Source organism: Rutilus rutilus, assembly GCF_951802725.1.
Source record: "Rutilus rutilus genome assembly, chromosome: 6".
NCBI lineage: Eukaryota > Metazoa > Chordata > Actinopteri > Cypriniformes > Leuciscidae > Rutilus > Rutilus rutilus.
In genome coordinates this window covers 27,742,842-27,759,105 of record NC_140214.1, presented here as the reverse complement: position 1 = coordinate 27,759,105, position 16,264 = coordinate 27,742,842, and the positions used below count along the sequence as shown (strand labels likewise).

At 37.3% G+C, this 16,264-nt stretch overlaps 1 protein-coding gene across 6 annotated transcripts in view; it reads left to right on the top strand.

Annotated features, from left to right (window-relative positions):
- dpp6b (dipeptidyl-peptidase 6b) overlaps nucleotides 1–16,264 on the top strand; it is a 159,137-nt gene that overhangs the window by 126,215 nt on the left and 16,658 nt on the right. For all 6 annotated transcript variants that reach the window (XM_084411384.1, XM_084411383.1, XM_084411385.1 and 3 more), the window contains 6 exons: nucleotides 550–662; nucleotides 754–828; nucleotides 997–1,049; nucleotides 1,593–1,674; nucleotides 11,793–11,913; nucleotides 15,776–15,930. In XM_084411384.1, coding sequence (XP_084267510.1) covers nucleotides 550–662; nucleotides 754–828; nucleotides 997–1,049; nucleotides 1,593–1,674; nucleotides 11,793–11,913; nucleotides 15,776–15,930 — 599 coding nt within the window. The remainder of the gene's footprint in view (nucleotides 1–549; nucleotides 663–753; nucleotides 829–996; nucleotides 1,050–1,592; nucleotides 1,675–11,792; nucleotides 11,914–15,775; nucleotides 15,931–16,264) is intronic.

The following is a 16,264-nucleotide window of genomic DNA, read 5'->3' as shown; positions in this document are numbered from 1 at the left end:
AAATCCAGAGTCAACGCAGCCGTCTACCAGGACATTTTCAGAGCACTTCATGCATCCTTCATTTTCCAGCAGGATTTGCACCTGCCCACACTGCCAAAAGAACCAAAACCTGGCTCAATGACCATGGTATTACTGTGTGATTACTGTGTGATTTCATGTAATATTTGAAATCCTGTTTTCGTGGGTTTTATGAGCTGGAAGCCCAAATTATGTACAAATAAACAACTAAATACTTGAAATCGTATAAGTTGAGGGCCCTGAATCTATAATCTATGGAAGTTTAACGTTTTGAATGGAATTATGGAAATAAATAAACTTTTCCATGATATTCAAATTTTTTGGAAAGGGTCTGTATATACAATCTAAATGGCAGTTAAACTGTAATCATGTACATCCAACTGGACATTATCACAAGAGAAACCCATTCATACTGCTAAAACACGTATATCACTCTTTCGAGGTTAATTTTGTGATAATGACCGGCTGACTGTACATTAATAGGATATTATGTACATCAAGGATAATGTTTTTTTTTCTTCCTCTTCATAGACACAGAAATACTGTACCGTACCCGTGAGGGAGATTTGGTGAAGTACCACGTGCCCACAGATACCAACGAGACTTTAGTGGAGAAAAAGATGTTTGACAGTTTCCACAGCCAGGTTCTTACCGCTTTGATTAACAGCAAAATATGCAGCTCTGTAGATGTTTTGAACTTGTAAAGAAAAGTAACTTTAGAGCCTTTTGTTTCAGGGATCCTACAAACCAACCGAATACCAAGTGTCTCCAGATCTAAAATACGTGCTGTTGTCCTACAATATTGTGCCGGTAATTGCTTTATATTCTGATTTATAATGTGAAGAATCTAGCTGTTTGTTTCTCAAATTCTCTTGTCTTTTGTTACTAAGGTCTCTAATCTGTTGCATCACATCTCTTTGTAAAAGATGACACAGTGCGCTTCTAAAGGACATCTCGTCTACTCTCTTTGTTCCACAGCTTTATCAGTATTCCTTCATGGCCCATTACATCATCTGCAGCCTTGATTCTCCGTAAGTCTGGTTGTTATGACCGAATCCTTTCAACATTCTCACTGGTTTTAGCTTCTATTGTCACTAACTCTAATGTCATGAGGGTTCAGCTCACTGAGCTTGATAGGATAGTGCCATTGTAGAGAACTGAATTGTGGGTAGCACTGCCACCTAGTGTGTTTCCTAAGATATGGTGTCATTTCCCCAGAGCTGGCCGTGTCTGTGCAAATATAATTTGTCCTCAGAGTGGGTCTCCCCGATCTAAATGATTCATGTCTCATAGCCTTTAACGTCACAAGTGCATTCAGATTTTGACCCATGAAATACATCAACACGATAATCGTATAGGATACTACGGTAATTAGGCTTCAAATAGGTTAAACATCTTTCTCATTTAGTACGAGAGACACACAAACACTTTCACAGTCTCTCTGTCTGTCATTCCAACATATATAAGATACACATTTGGCTTTCTCTGGTGTCGCATCACAGTATGAATGGAAAGTAACAAACACACATGCAGTCATGCTATTCTTGTTTTGAGAATGGTTTGTTTTTTGACAGAGAGAAAGTGGAACTGACCCCTAATGAGGAGCAGAATACCGCACTGCAGTATGCCGGATGGGGTCCCAAAGGACAGCAACTGGTAAGAGAATCGCAAACACGCTTGTGTCACCAAAATCACCTCAAAGTAATAATGAAATATCACAAAACTAAGAGGTTGGTTTAATATACAGTAGCCTACCAATACAGCATGTTGTTCATTATATCTTTAATCAGATTATGATTTTATGGAACGTGGAACAGGTTGTACAGTGGATATAAAAAGTCTACACACCCCTGTTAAAACAGCTGGTTTTTGTGATGCAATTGTGACATTAATGGTGCAATAGTTCTGATTTATTTGTTTCATTTTTTACAAACTATGCAATGGCACTAAAAACCAAAATTGCACATTTCAGAGAAAAAAAAGAACTAAAACCGTAAAACTTTGTATGCGTTTTGGCCATTCATTTACACAACAACAGCGTTTTGGGTGCCTGAAAACGCAAACTTTGAAGAAGTGCACGTTTTTGAAAACGGCCTCCATGTAAACAACAAAAACACGAATCTCTGAAGACATTAGGCTTGTTCGACTTGATCCGGCGCTACACGATCGGTTTATGACATCAAAGTACCGTGAGAGCGATTAGAGAGCAGACGGCTCCTCATGCTTTTGAATCGCTCTCGCGGTACTTTGATGTCATAAACCGATCGGTCTGTGCAGCGCCAGTTCAAGTCGAACAAGCCTAATGACGTCACGCACATGCGTATTACGTGTTCAGTCTATAGTGTCTCATCATCGCCATCTAATGGCCTGGCAGCAGAATATAGCATTTTAGTCGTTTAGTGGGGATTGTTTTGTTAATGTATGCAGAAAACTCAAAGGAAGAACTTCTCCGTTTTAAGCATATTGTTGTGTAAACGTGTGTGCACACCCTTTTGTAATTGAGAATGTGGCTGTTCACAGTGACCTAATCATCAAGCTCATGTGAAATAGTCTGTCTTCACCTGAAGTGACTCTGATGAACTCCAAGTAAATCTCAGCTGTTCTTGTAAGATTTTTCGGACATTTTTCACACCCTGTTTTAACGGGTGTGTAGATTTTTATATCCACTGTAAAAAAAAATAAGAATATCATCAGACAGGCAATATGCAGATTTACTTCTTAAATATGTAATATTAAGCTTTTAAATTTTTTTGAGGTTCACTTAAATATTCCTTCAGTGTGACATTTTTAAAAGTAGAAATATATAATGTACAGTACACTACTCAAAAGTTTGGGGTCAGTTTAATTTTTTTTAATTATTATTCTGTGAGGACACTTTAAATTGATAAAGTCACAGTATAGACATTTATAGTAGTAAACAAAAGATTACTATTTCAAACAATACTTTCCATTCTTCAAAGAGTCCTGAAAAAAATGTATCACAGTTTCCACAGTTTTCAATATTGATGATAATACGAAATGTATCTTGAGCATCAAATCATCATATTAGAATGATTTCTGAAGGATCATGTGACACTGAAGACTGGAGTAATGATGCTGAAAATTCAGCTTTACCCTCAAATTACATTTTAAATTAGATTAAAAAAAGTTGTTTTAAATTGTACTAATATTTCAGAATATTACTGTTTGCACTATATTTTTGATCAAATAAATTTAGCCTTGGTGAGCATAAGAGACTTCTTAAAAAAATGAACCAACCCCAAACTTTTGAACAATAATTTTAGACACACTGCTTTATATTTTATGCATATCCATCATTCTGCTGAACATTTCCATGAATAAGTGTGAAGCAGCACCTGATCCGTTGTGGATCTGGAGATGTGAGACGGTCATTTCGACCTGATTGTGTCTGTGTCCTGCTGGCAGAGAGCATTAGTAGAGGCAGATGGCAGCAGCACGACACAGACTCATTTCAGCAGAGATGATTTTAGAAACCATGTTTCTTACTGACCTTAAATATTTTGTGTTTGCAAAGGGACTCATTACTATTACAATTCCTCTAGTTAGGGGTTAGAGATTTAAACAAACCTCTAACTAACTGTAACCTCATTCTGCACTATTTGTGCTACAGAAGTGAGTGATATCTCAAATTATGCAGCTTTTTGAGGAAGGGTGTGCTATACTTTCAAAGTGATCTAACGATTTCCGGGGGGGGGGGAGGCCCATACACTACAAAAAAAAAAAACTTTTATTTGTCTTGTTTTCTATTATAAAATCTAACCATTCTTAAAGGTCCCATTGCATGAAAATTTCACTTTATGAGTTTTTTTTAACCTTAATATGAGTTTCCCTAGCCTGCCTATGGTCCCCCAGTGGCTAGACGTTTTGATGGGTGTAAACCAAGCCCTGGGTATTTTTGAGAAAATGAAAGCTCAGACGGGCGAATCTAGAAATCTTCTAGGTTACCTCCCCTTTCTCTTCTTTGCCCGCAAAAAGAATTAGGCCCGCCCATGAGAAAATGAGCTGCGCGATATTGTTTTTTCCTCTAGAGACATCATGGCTTGCAAACGAGCGAAGCGTGGCAGTTGCTCAGTGTTTGGATGTACAAATGAACACAAAAGTATTTTTTTAGTTCCTTCATCCGAGCCTCTGAAGAACCAGTGGGTTATGTGAATTTCTGATGTGTAATTGTTCAAGTTCAGACAGATAATCTTTCTCTCAAAGTCGTTCAATACTGTTTATGCATCAGTAAATCAAGCCAGTGACTAAACGATCAACTTCACGTTGTTTCTCTTAGTAGGATGAAAATAATTTGTGATTAATATATATTAATATATATCCAATCGCCCAAGCTGTCAATCACACAGCGCGAGTTTATCTGGACACTTGCCAAAACTCGTTATGAAATCAATGACGCTGTTGCACTGCACAACAAAGCTCTTACTGTACTTACTTCATGTTTGCATTGGTGAAATCATTAGTGAGAGTGCAGAAACTGCGTTGCAATGATAAGATCTTCATTCACGCGATCAACAGGCTGTCATCTGCTCAATGCTCATCACTGCAACCTTTTATGTAATGGGAAAAGATCTAAATACTTAAAAAACTTCTCACGATTCGTTAATCCCGATAGCTGTAATAGTAAAAACGTATAATAGCTGTAATAGTAAAAGTTTTCGAGAGAGTTCCACATGTAATGCTAGATATTTCATATGCAAGCATGTCAGCCAATCACAGCAGTGGGCGTTTACACTGAAGTCTCACAGAGACACGCCCCTTCAAACAGAGCGTTCAAATCAGAGGCTAAAATCAGGCTAGGAAATATGCCTTTTATTTCTAAAAAAACATACTAACATTATAAGGGCACCCCAGGAAACATTCTAAAATAATAAAATAATCCATGCAATGGGACCTTTAAATTAAGATGCATTTACTTGAGAAGCAAAATGACTTAAGAAGTTATGCCTTGTTTTCTGAAAAATGTGTCAATGAAGCGAGAACAATAATCTTCCAGTGGGATAAGAAAAATAATCTTGGTTTCCCTTAGTATGTGTGTAAGTGTATTTTCTCTGACCCCTTGGCTGTTTTTTTTTTACAAGAATACTTTTAAGTGTAGTAAGAATACGTATAAACAAAAAATGGGGACAGAAAAATAAACTAAATTCAAATGGAAAAGCAGATTATTTTTCTTACACAGCATCAGATATTTGACAATACTTAATATCTTAAGTCATTTGCTCTCAAGTACATACTTATGTGCTTGATTTCAGATTGTACTGGAAAACTAGACAAAAATAGAAAGTAGGAAAGTAATTTTTTGCAGTGTTACACATTGACAGTCTTTTGTTATTAGTTTAAACAACGAGTAAATAAGTCAAACATGGGCACACAAGCATTACTGTTTATATCAGTACTGTAGTTTGTTGTTTTTCTATCAACCTTCTGTTATCAGTCAACACAAGAAGTGCAATATAATACAAGCTTGGATTGTGTGTTAATGTTTGCTTTCTTGCTAACACAAACCTCATAAATATGTGTCACTGCACTGTATTTTCATAATGTCACACAGATACATATTTGTTTTCGTGTATTATAAGCAAAGCACACATGCATGCATGTGGTGTGTGTGTGTGTGTGTGTGAGCGGAGCATCAGGTGTGTAATTTTGCGGATGCCTGTATTCTGCCCCGTGCCCTGCGCTTCGGTGATGCCTCCGGCAATTAGTTTTCCATGACAGATCAATCAGCAGGGGCCAGTGCAGCCAGAACCTACACTGAAGGTCACGTCCCAGACTCCTCCGGGGGGGGCGAGAGCGGGAGACAGATCAAAATGGCAGTCATGGAAGAGCAGAGATAGAGATGTAGAGGAGCTGCCACTGTAGGAGAACGTATAGACAGCGGGACGGGGGCCAGAGTGTAGAAACATACCATTAGCTCTGTCCCAAAACCTGCTGACCTCCCGCGCTGTCTACTGTCTACATAGGCTGCTGCCTTCTAAAAGCAGCCGTGCGTAATGCATTATATCAAGAGGGATGATCAATTTATAGATCAAACTCTGTATGCCAACAGGTTCTGACACAGTTTTCCATGTATTATGCGGTTATTATGTCCCTGTTAGTGCGACAAATCATGTGAAACAGTGAAATCACTCATATTTAATCTTTTCCATCTTGAATGCGTCTCAAAAGAGCTCTACTGAACAGGGATGATGTATTATTGTAGACCAACCCGGAAGTTCGCATCACCCTCAACAAAAACCCAACTGGATTTTTCCATTGGCTTTTGGAATATTGCAGAAAAGAAGCTCTATGACCAACAAAAGTTTGTGATTCTTACATGTTTTATGCATTATGCAAATGTGGTACAAGCCTACGTAGGTTCGAGCAGGAAGTAAGGCTGGAATTAGAAATTCCTGATGACTCGTTTCAGGCAGTTCAGAATCTGTTTATGTCAGATTCAGTTCAGAATCATTAATAGTATAGTAGGGGAACTTTAATGTCCCAGACAACTTCTGTAGTCTCATTTACTTGTTAGCAAAAAAAGCGAGTAAATTATGCTTTTTGTGTGATCTCTTGAAGCTGAACTATATTTTACAGAACTATATGTTTATGTAAATGAACTGACTATTCTGGTGACTAGCATTGTAAAGCTTGTGATCAAAATAGTTGAATACAGCAGGTGAGTTGGAATACCAACTAGCACTCAACTAGTACAGAGACTCCCGAGCATCAAAGTGGAAATGATTTGGGATGCTCTACAAAGGCAGCAGATTTATGCATCATACAAACAGCACTCGAAGGGCCCAATTGACTTGTAGTAGAGTTGCTAAGATAAAGTCGCTTTGAATGAAGAAGGTAGAACAATTATGCTGCCTATCTGTTTGAGCAACATGTATGTGATGGCCTAAAATGCTTTTTTCGCGATGTTTTTTTGCTGCCTGTCGTAGACTGTCTATAGTAGTAAAGCAGTGGTCCATTCTGTTCAGCCAATGTGAATTCATTAAGAACAGAGCACTGAGCCATTATCTTCTGTCTGTCTGTCTGTCTGTCTGTCTGTCTGTCTGTCTGTCTGTCTGTCTGTCTGTCTGTCTGTATGTCTGTCTGTCTGTCTGTCTGTCTGTCCCATTAGCTGTTCCACTCACTCTTCATTCAGAGTAAATGACAGTGATTACATAAATGCATAACAATAACAGATAAATACCAGGGCACAGTCGCAACCATTAGTCATAGGAAAGACAAAGTCCGGCCATGATTCACTAACATAGCAGTAATAAGACAAAACCACAGGTTTAAAGTTAATAAATCATAATCACAGAGCAATTATCTTAATGGTTCCATATGCAGTACAATTATCGGTCCTCAGCATTTCAAAGGCTGCATCTTAAAATAAAAAATAAAAAAGCCTTTTTACAAAATAGGCACTTTTCACACTTCCACACGCAAATCATAAAGTAATTTCCTGCACACTATCATTTCATTTGATAACATTCTGTGGTGTAAATTATAGTATTGGAAATTACATTTTAGACATATTTGGAATAAAGTGGCTGAATCTTTTGTCTTGCTAAGGCTATTTTCATAGCTAACACAATTATATAATGTGTGTGTTTTTTTTTATAATTTTCACCCAATATTCTCATATCTCATATTGCAAAACATTTTACTCTTTACTGACACTGTTGTTTCTTTGATATGTGAAGTAATATTTGAACAAATTATTTTGGGCAAAATTGTTGGTTGTAGCCGGAATGATGCCACAAGTGAGCTGTAAATTGATATATCATTTTTCGCAGTAAATATTACAGTTGTTTGTTTTAAATAAAAAGCCTTTCAAAAGTTCTAAAAATTAATGAGGTTTTGATGTTTCCAACTAAAATAAAGAAGCTGAAATCTGTTAGGATGAACTTTTGAATCTGTTGTGAATTGAATTGGTACATTGTAAAGCTCTCCTCTTAATGAAATATTGGGTAACACTTTATTTTACAGTGTCTTTGTTACACGTTACATGTAGTTACTATAAATTGTGCCATGTCAAAATGCCTCCAGGGCCCAGAAAACACCTCAGAATTTAAAGGAACACTCCACCGTTTTTTGAAATAGGGCTTATTCACCTTCTTTCCTACATTTAGATAGGTGGGCAAATGCATTTTTGTCTCAGTGCATGCATTGTTTTCGTTTGACAGGGTCGGCGCGAGCTTAGCTTAGCTTAATGAATGGAATCCTTTGTTGCCAGCTAACATGTCCTGAGTAAAAGTGATAATTAAAAAAAAAAAAAACACCTAATTACTTCTTGTGGCCTGCGTATTCACAACGAGTACAAAAAGCGATGCAGATTAACACTAGTCGATTTCCTAGGCAGATATTGACTTGGGACTATATTGGGGTGAAGCACAGGCGAAGCACTGCTACTTGGGCGCAGAGATATCACGCAACACATGAAATCTCACGACTTCCGTCAACATACCGGCGTGAATAGTAGCTGGCTATTTTTCCTACAGTACATGAATGACGATGAACATGGCTGATTTTGTGAGAGACGAAGAGGGTGACTTCTCAGACAGTCAAGATCCAGAACCATACCTCTATGAACCAGAGTTTTCAGAAGAGGAGCTGCGTGCTTTGGAAATAGAACGACAGGAGGAGGAGGTTGCGATCGCTCAACAGCCTGAGGACGTGAGGATGAGAGCCAACACGAACTGGTGGTGTGAATGTGGGGGAATATGCCAATCTATGCCGACTGAAATAGAGTGTCTGTGCTGTGGCGAGTGGGACAAGTTACTGCCATCGATGACCAGGCTCAACGCGTCAGATCAAGATGAGCGTGCCCGCAGTTGTGTCACAGCTACCGTGGATTTCACGGCGTTGATCCATTCACACAGGAAAACAGCACCAACGTATGAGAATGGGTGGGTAGGTGGTGGAGAAGGGAAAAAAAGGAGTTGAATATGCTAAACGTGTACAGACTAACAAAGAAATGGTGCTCTGTGCTCATTTGTGGGATTTCATGTGTTGCGTGATATCTCTACGCCCAAGTAGCAGTGCTTTGCCTGTGCTTCCCCCTAATATAGTCCCAAGTCAATATCTGCCTAGGAAATCGCCTAGTGTTAATCTGCATCGCTATTTGTACTCGTTGTGAATACAGGCCACAAGAAGTAATTAGGTGGTTTTTTTTAATTATTTTTTTATCACTTTTACTCAGGACATGCTAGCTGGCAACAAAGGATTCCATTTATTATGCTAAGCTAAGCTCACGCCGACCCTGTCAAACTAAAACAATGCATGCACTGAGACAAAAATGCGTTTGCCCACCTATCTAAATGTAGGAAAGAAGGTGAATAAGCCCTATTTCAAAAAACGGTGGAGTGTTCCTTTAATTAGTACCTTTATCCTATTGTATTTATTTGTGCTACTTTTTCTATTTAATTTACAGATTGAAATCAAGCTTAAAAAAATCGAATTAATCATTTGCACGAATTTGCACGAATAAATCATTTGTTATTAGGGCCTTAAATGAATACTCTGCAAACCAAATACAAGTAAAAACTCATTGGCGAGCATATGAAATGGTGTCACTCACCAGTTCGCCGGTAACATTTTTATGATTTCTAACAATGCATGAACGTGAACAAATGAGAACAGTTGACAGGCCAGCGTTTCATCGTAACGAAAGTTTAAGCTCTGACGAGGAGGCGCGAAAAGGAGCTCATTTTGTGACTTGCGCGCTGTGTGGAAAGTTTTGTGTGCGCACAGTCGCACACATCCGAAGCACGCGCCCAGAAAGCCACGTCTCAGACAGCGCACGAATACTAAACTGAGCTCTCTTTCATGTATTTTGTGCCAATTTTGTGTGAATTTGTCCACTCAGAGTATCCTAGTAAACATAGTCGGTTATGTCTTAAGTTAATGGATGTGTTGTGGATTTTTCCCTAAATCTGACTATCTGGGTCTCGTCTACAAATCGACGTCCCCTAACGTCTACTGTCGACGTTTAGTCTATCTGGGTCTCGTCTACAAATCGACGTCCCCACTCAATAAGTTACCTAGTCTAACTTGTTTTCCCTTACTAACTAGTTTTCTTGCTGCGCAGCATAAATAATAAACGAGACAGACTTCAGTAAATGTCCCTCAGATGGTTTATTCAAACGGCCGGGAGTTCTCGAGCAATACTCAGAGAATCTCGGCCCAACATAAGAATACAATAGGCTTTATAGGGTAAAGCCAGACATATCAAAATAGAATCATCATGACTAACATGTCATGCGCTATCAGTATGATTGGTTAAATTGTTTAAAACCAGCCCCCCCTTTCATTACCCTTTGTTAGCTACATCAGCAAAATATCAAAAACATTGTAAGGGGTTAATATTTCAGTCAATCATTTCACAATACAGTCAAAATAAACAGGACATTGAGTCCTTTTTCAAAGTTCCATTCGACCAAGGTTACATTGAGTCAAAAGTTTGTTAGAAGGTTAGATCATATCGAAAGTTCGTCTGGTGGCTACATCCTAAATAAAAGGAAGTAAAAGTTATCCTGTTTTATTGTTAGATCTGGAATGGAAAGTTAGTCACCATCAGACATAAAAATGGGAAGTGTAATAAAAAGTTTATCATAAGATGAAAATCTAAGTTCAGATTTTCATGGTTAGTAACATAATTAATCTTATCTAATTAAAATCTACTGCAATATGTTTTAAGTCTCTGTACCTGAAAATAGGGAATTTTCATTGGTATCAAAAATTTTGGTGTCATTACTGCCTGTGTCATACTACCTGTCCAAAAAACGGTTTCATGGCTAGTATGGTCGGTATATTTTCTGAAGTCACCAGCCATTGGCAGGTGTGGCAGAAAGTTAGTTTTAGGTCCTGTTTATAATCATTTGTAATAAACACTGCAACACTCCCTAAAAAATAGGAACTGTCCATTTTGTCTTGATTTGCATAAGTTTGTGCAGCATCTATTTGTGGGATTTTGGCAGAGCATGATTCAGCTGCTGAATAAATCTCAACAGAGCTTTTGAGACACGCACGCACACACACACACACACACACACACACACACACACACACACACACACACACACACACACACACACACACACACACACACACACACCACCACCACTCCCACAGCTGTCAGTCACCCTGCAGACAGGAATCTGCCATCATCCCTGATTACTGTAGCATCACGCAACATTGTAAATATTCGCTTTAGATTTGCTTCCAATACAGAATAGTTTTCTGTTACATAACCATTGAATCGGCTTTTCAACATTCATACAAATTGCTACATTCATACATGTTCATAGAGCACTAGAGTGACCTTGCACTCTTTCAGCAGCCTTGTTTCTGAACGTTTTTTTCCACTGTTTTCTCCATTTGCATGTCAAAATGTCTTCATTAAAGCTTTTTAAGCCTCGAACCACAGTTTAAAACCTGAATTAAATTGCCAAGATACAAGGATGTGTACTTAAATTCTTGTATTTGAGAATGAACTACTCACTGAATTTCTAATATAAATCCATTGCGGTAATGATAAAATACAATATATTTGAAACCCATTGTAAAATATATAGAAATGTATCAATAGTTGAGAGTGTGGTGAGGTGAACAGGTCAGTTATGTCATTCACAATGTTTTATTGGAGTGAGTTTTATGGTATGATTTCTGTTTTTACGGGAACTGTTTTTACATCTGTAACCCTACTTTTTTTTCCAAAAATTACTTTGTCAGGTTTGACATGATCTTTCATACAATCATTTGTTTTTGTTTCCTGACAGATTTTCATCTTTGAGAATAACATCTACTACAAAGCTCAAGTGAACAGCCCATCAATCCGCCTGGTTTCCACGGGCAGTGTGGGGGTTATATTTAATGGACTTGCTGACTGGCTGTATGAAGGTAAAGTCCATAAGCATGAATAATAAAAAAGCCAGATTAGTGTGTGTGTGTGTGTGTGTGTGTGTAATAAAAGAAACTTGATTGTGAGTGTCTGATGTGTTTAGTCTGAGGGGAGGATCTGTTTATTTGTACACACAGTATTGCATTTGTGTATGCCTGATCCACCTATCAGATTCAGCACATTTCTTCTAGAGTTCAATGAATACATTCATTTTACTTTCATCTAAACTACATTGCTGGAATATACTGCTTTGCTCATAAGTTTACAAATCTTTCACAAGATATTAGGATCATAACATTCCATTTTGTTCTTTTAGAACCTCTGATGAAATGGACATAACAGATATTGAAATATATGATATATATGATATAATAACGATGATATAATAATAATAATAATTTTATATAATAATGTAGCATGCAGTATTATATAAATGTTTTGAACAGGATCATTTGTTTTTGTTGTTTTATTTTATTATGTTTGCCAAATGACTTTATAATAGTTATTACTACGGAACTAGTAGTAGTAGTAATATTTTTGTTTATTATTTTTTGAGCATATACTTTAAAAGTGAAGTTCATCTGGTTTGTTTCCAGATTGTTTCTTGGTCTTAATTCTGGACACTGAACCTGTTCTTTCACAAAATTCATCATTGCAATGAACAATAGTTCCTGTAAATGAAATTACCCGTCACATTTGTCTATTTTCATACTCTAATAACCAAGGCCCTTTTCTGACAAATATGAAGGGAAATTATTTGAGAAATCAGATCTGAACTCTTGAGAAATCTCTGAACCCGTTCAAGGCCGTTCTGAGTTCATTTTGACAGCAGTAGATGTACAATACCTTAGTCAGGAGGATTTAAAAAGCAGCCAAGTATGTAACATTCCACAATAAATTAAAATGACATACGTGATTTAATTTGATTCTAATCATAATTCTAAACATACGACATATTGGACTGAACAAATTCCAATGATGTAGATATTATCACTTCTGTCTGTGTATGAACAGCGCTGGGATGTAATATCAAGATTAAACCTTTTTATAATCCATTGTGCAATAGTTCAAGTGTAATCTCCCACAATATCCAGATTGTAATATTCATAATGATTAATGTAGCTTTTTGTGCTAAATACTTTGTTTGAATTTGGATTATGTTCACCTTGAATTTGGATTATGTTCATCTTGTGATTTTTGCTGAGTGTTTACACACACACACACACACACACACACACACAAATTTCCTTGTCTCTTGATTTGCACTGTGGGAATACAGCATGATGAGAAGAAAACATCTGACAGAGGGCTTTTTAATTAAAATTTTTACTTCAATAATTTGATGTGTATTCCAAGTAATTTCATCCATCTGGAATTAATTGGAAAGTACAGTTAATTGTGGAGAAGTAATACCCCAACTGATCTTTTTTGGTTAATTATTTTACAAAGTGCAGCAAGGTTTCTGTAATGGGTAGGTTTAGGAGTAGGGTTAGTGCAGGAGGATAACATATACAGTTTGTACAGTATAAAAACATTACATCTATGGGATGTCCCCATAAAACATGGAAACTGTGTGTGTGTGTGTGTGTGTGTGTGTGTGTGTGTGTGTGTGTGTGTGTGTGTGTGTGCGCCTACTTAACTGTATTTTAGGGACGAATTTGTACCCAGAAGTGACAAAATCTCCAAAAACCTCCCTTTAGGGATGTCCTCATTTGTAAATCGGGTATAAAAATAAAGTAATTAAAGGTATTTTAAAAATGTCAAAATGCAGAAAGTTTTGTGTGATGGGTAGGTTTAGTATAAGTGGATAAAATATTCAGTTTGTACAGTTATAAAAACCATTACGTCTATGGAATGTCCCCATTTAGATAGCTAAGTAAACGTGCGTGTGTGTGTGTGTGATGGTCTGTACTTTTAAAGCAGGTCAGCAGCGGCTCATTTATCACATCAGACCTCTTCATCAGGGTGTGTGTAGCTGAGTTTTGATTCTGCCCCTAAAATCCATCTAGCAGTTTGAAAGAGCTCTGCATCTGTAGCACCAGGAGTCATTCACGTGTACGGTCTCTCTCACTCCCTCAGGTGCGAGTGATACGCTCCACATGTCCTCTCTCCAGAAACACACACAACCCTTCACTTGGCTTTGCCCAGACTCCAACAATGATTTACCGCCTTCATTTCCCTTCATTTGTGGCTTGTAATGAGAATGTTATTTCAAGCTTGTTGGGGGTAATAAACTTGGTGCAGTTATTATTTTTTAATATCGTTTGTTCGGCCGAAGACAGTTTGGTTTTCAGAGCATTAGAGGCAAACAGACCAATATTATATAATCTTAATCATACATTTCCTTATGGAGATTATTGTTTTTCCTCGTCATTCTCAGTTCTGTATTTCTGTCATTCCTGCTGTATGAGGGCACATTGGATGCGGGTTTGTTTTTGATGCGTGCTGCTCAGTAATTGGTTTTTATCCTGAATTAACCTCTCAGTCTGAGGCTATTCTTAGTCACATGCTAGTACAACTTCTGTTTATTCTCTGCTACGTAAAGATCTCTGCTGCCATCCTGTGGTTTCACATTTCATGATAGATTGCATTTTATCAGAACAGACAGAATGAGAATTGCTTCACAGAGAAAACTTTAAGGGGTAGTTCACTCAGAAATGCAAATCCTCTCATCTTTTACTGACCTTTGTGTTCATCAGTGCAACATAAATGAAGATATTTTGAAGAATGGTCAAGCTGCTCCTTTCCATATAACAAAATGGTGTTTTGGTGGTATCCATGTTTGTTGTATGGAAAACAGTGTTATTGTTAACTAAACGTGTTTAAAAAAAAATCAGTAATTGAAATAAAGCTGAAATAACATAAAAATATAAATATTAGATGAAAAACGATTTTTTTTTTGTACAAAAGTACTAAAATTCACTAAAACTGAAATAAAAATAAATAGACATTAGAAAATTACTAAATGATACAAGCACATAACAAAATTACTATAAATAAAAAAATATATATATAAAAAACAGAAAATATAAAAATATAATCTTATTCAAAATATGAATGAATACTATAATAGTTTATAAATAATACTAAAATAACACTGCCTGCAGACGCATCTCATTTATTTTATTTTGTGTTTCACAGAAAGCCAGGTTTATAACAACATGAAGTTGAATCAACTGACAACATTTTCATGATTGGATGAATTATTCAATGGTGCAGCGTCATGAGCCCAGGTGCTTATGTGGGTCATTCTGGTTTCAGTTCAGACTGTGTTCATTATACAGAATGTCTGTGGGCATCTGGGCTTACTCATGAATTTCTGTTTAAATGGTTCTTAAAAGTCAAGTAGATTGATGTTTTTAATGCCACAGTTTGTATAAGAATTTATGCAAATATCTTGAATAAGTCAATTGTTGCAACATAAAAAAAAAAAAATCAGCCATGTCAGTGTTCTTCTTGTCTAGTTCTGGTTACACACTGGCTTAATGAGCTTCAGGGGTCCATTTTGCAGTGTTACCGGCAGTCATATTTTCCAATCTCTCGCCTGACGGCAGTGTTGTTCCTCCTGTCAGCTTTATAGAGTGATTGATGAGACTCCCGAGGCAGGAGCCTAAAGGCAAATGGATGCGATAAATCACGCAGGCTGTTTTTGCACATGTTGCACTTATGTATTTTGCAGCGTGCCCTCTGTCTGCGTTTGCTTCAAAGTCTATTTAATCTAACGCATATTAGCGGCTGTGGATACGATAGAGATACGGTCACTATGCAACAGAGCTTTCCAGGACATGCGTCACTTGTTTCATAGTACAATGCTTCATAAAGCTCCAATTTTGTGTCTAACACATTTGCTTGTGCTTGCAGAGGAGATCTTCCAGAATCACATCGCTCACTGGTGGTCCCCAGATGGTCTCAGACTGGCATATGCCACCATCAATGACACTCTGGTGCCCAAGATGGAGATACCCATGTTTACAAGCGCTCTGTATCCCAGCGGACAGGAGTACCGCTACCCTAAAGTAAATCTCTTACTGGTCCTTTTTATGGTTAAACCAAGGCTTGATTGTGTGTTCCTCACTGTATTTTCCAATGTCACTGTGAACTTGAAATGGGATCTGATTGGTGGCCTAATTGTGACATTTAAAGGGATAGTTCCCCCAAAAATTAAAATTTTATCATCATTTACTCACCCTCATGTCTCGGCAAGTTCATAAAGAGATTGTAAAAGTAATCTTTTTTAATCAAGCCTGTTACTCCAAGTCTTCTGAAGAGACGCGACCACTTCATACGATGAACAGATTTAGTTTTGGCTTAACATAATGCACTCTCACATATAAACACTGATAAATGCAC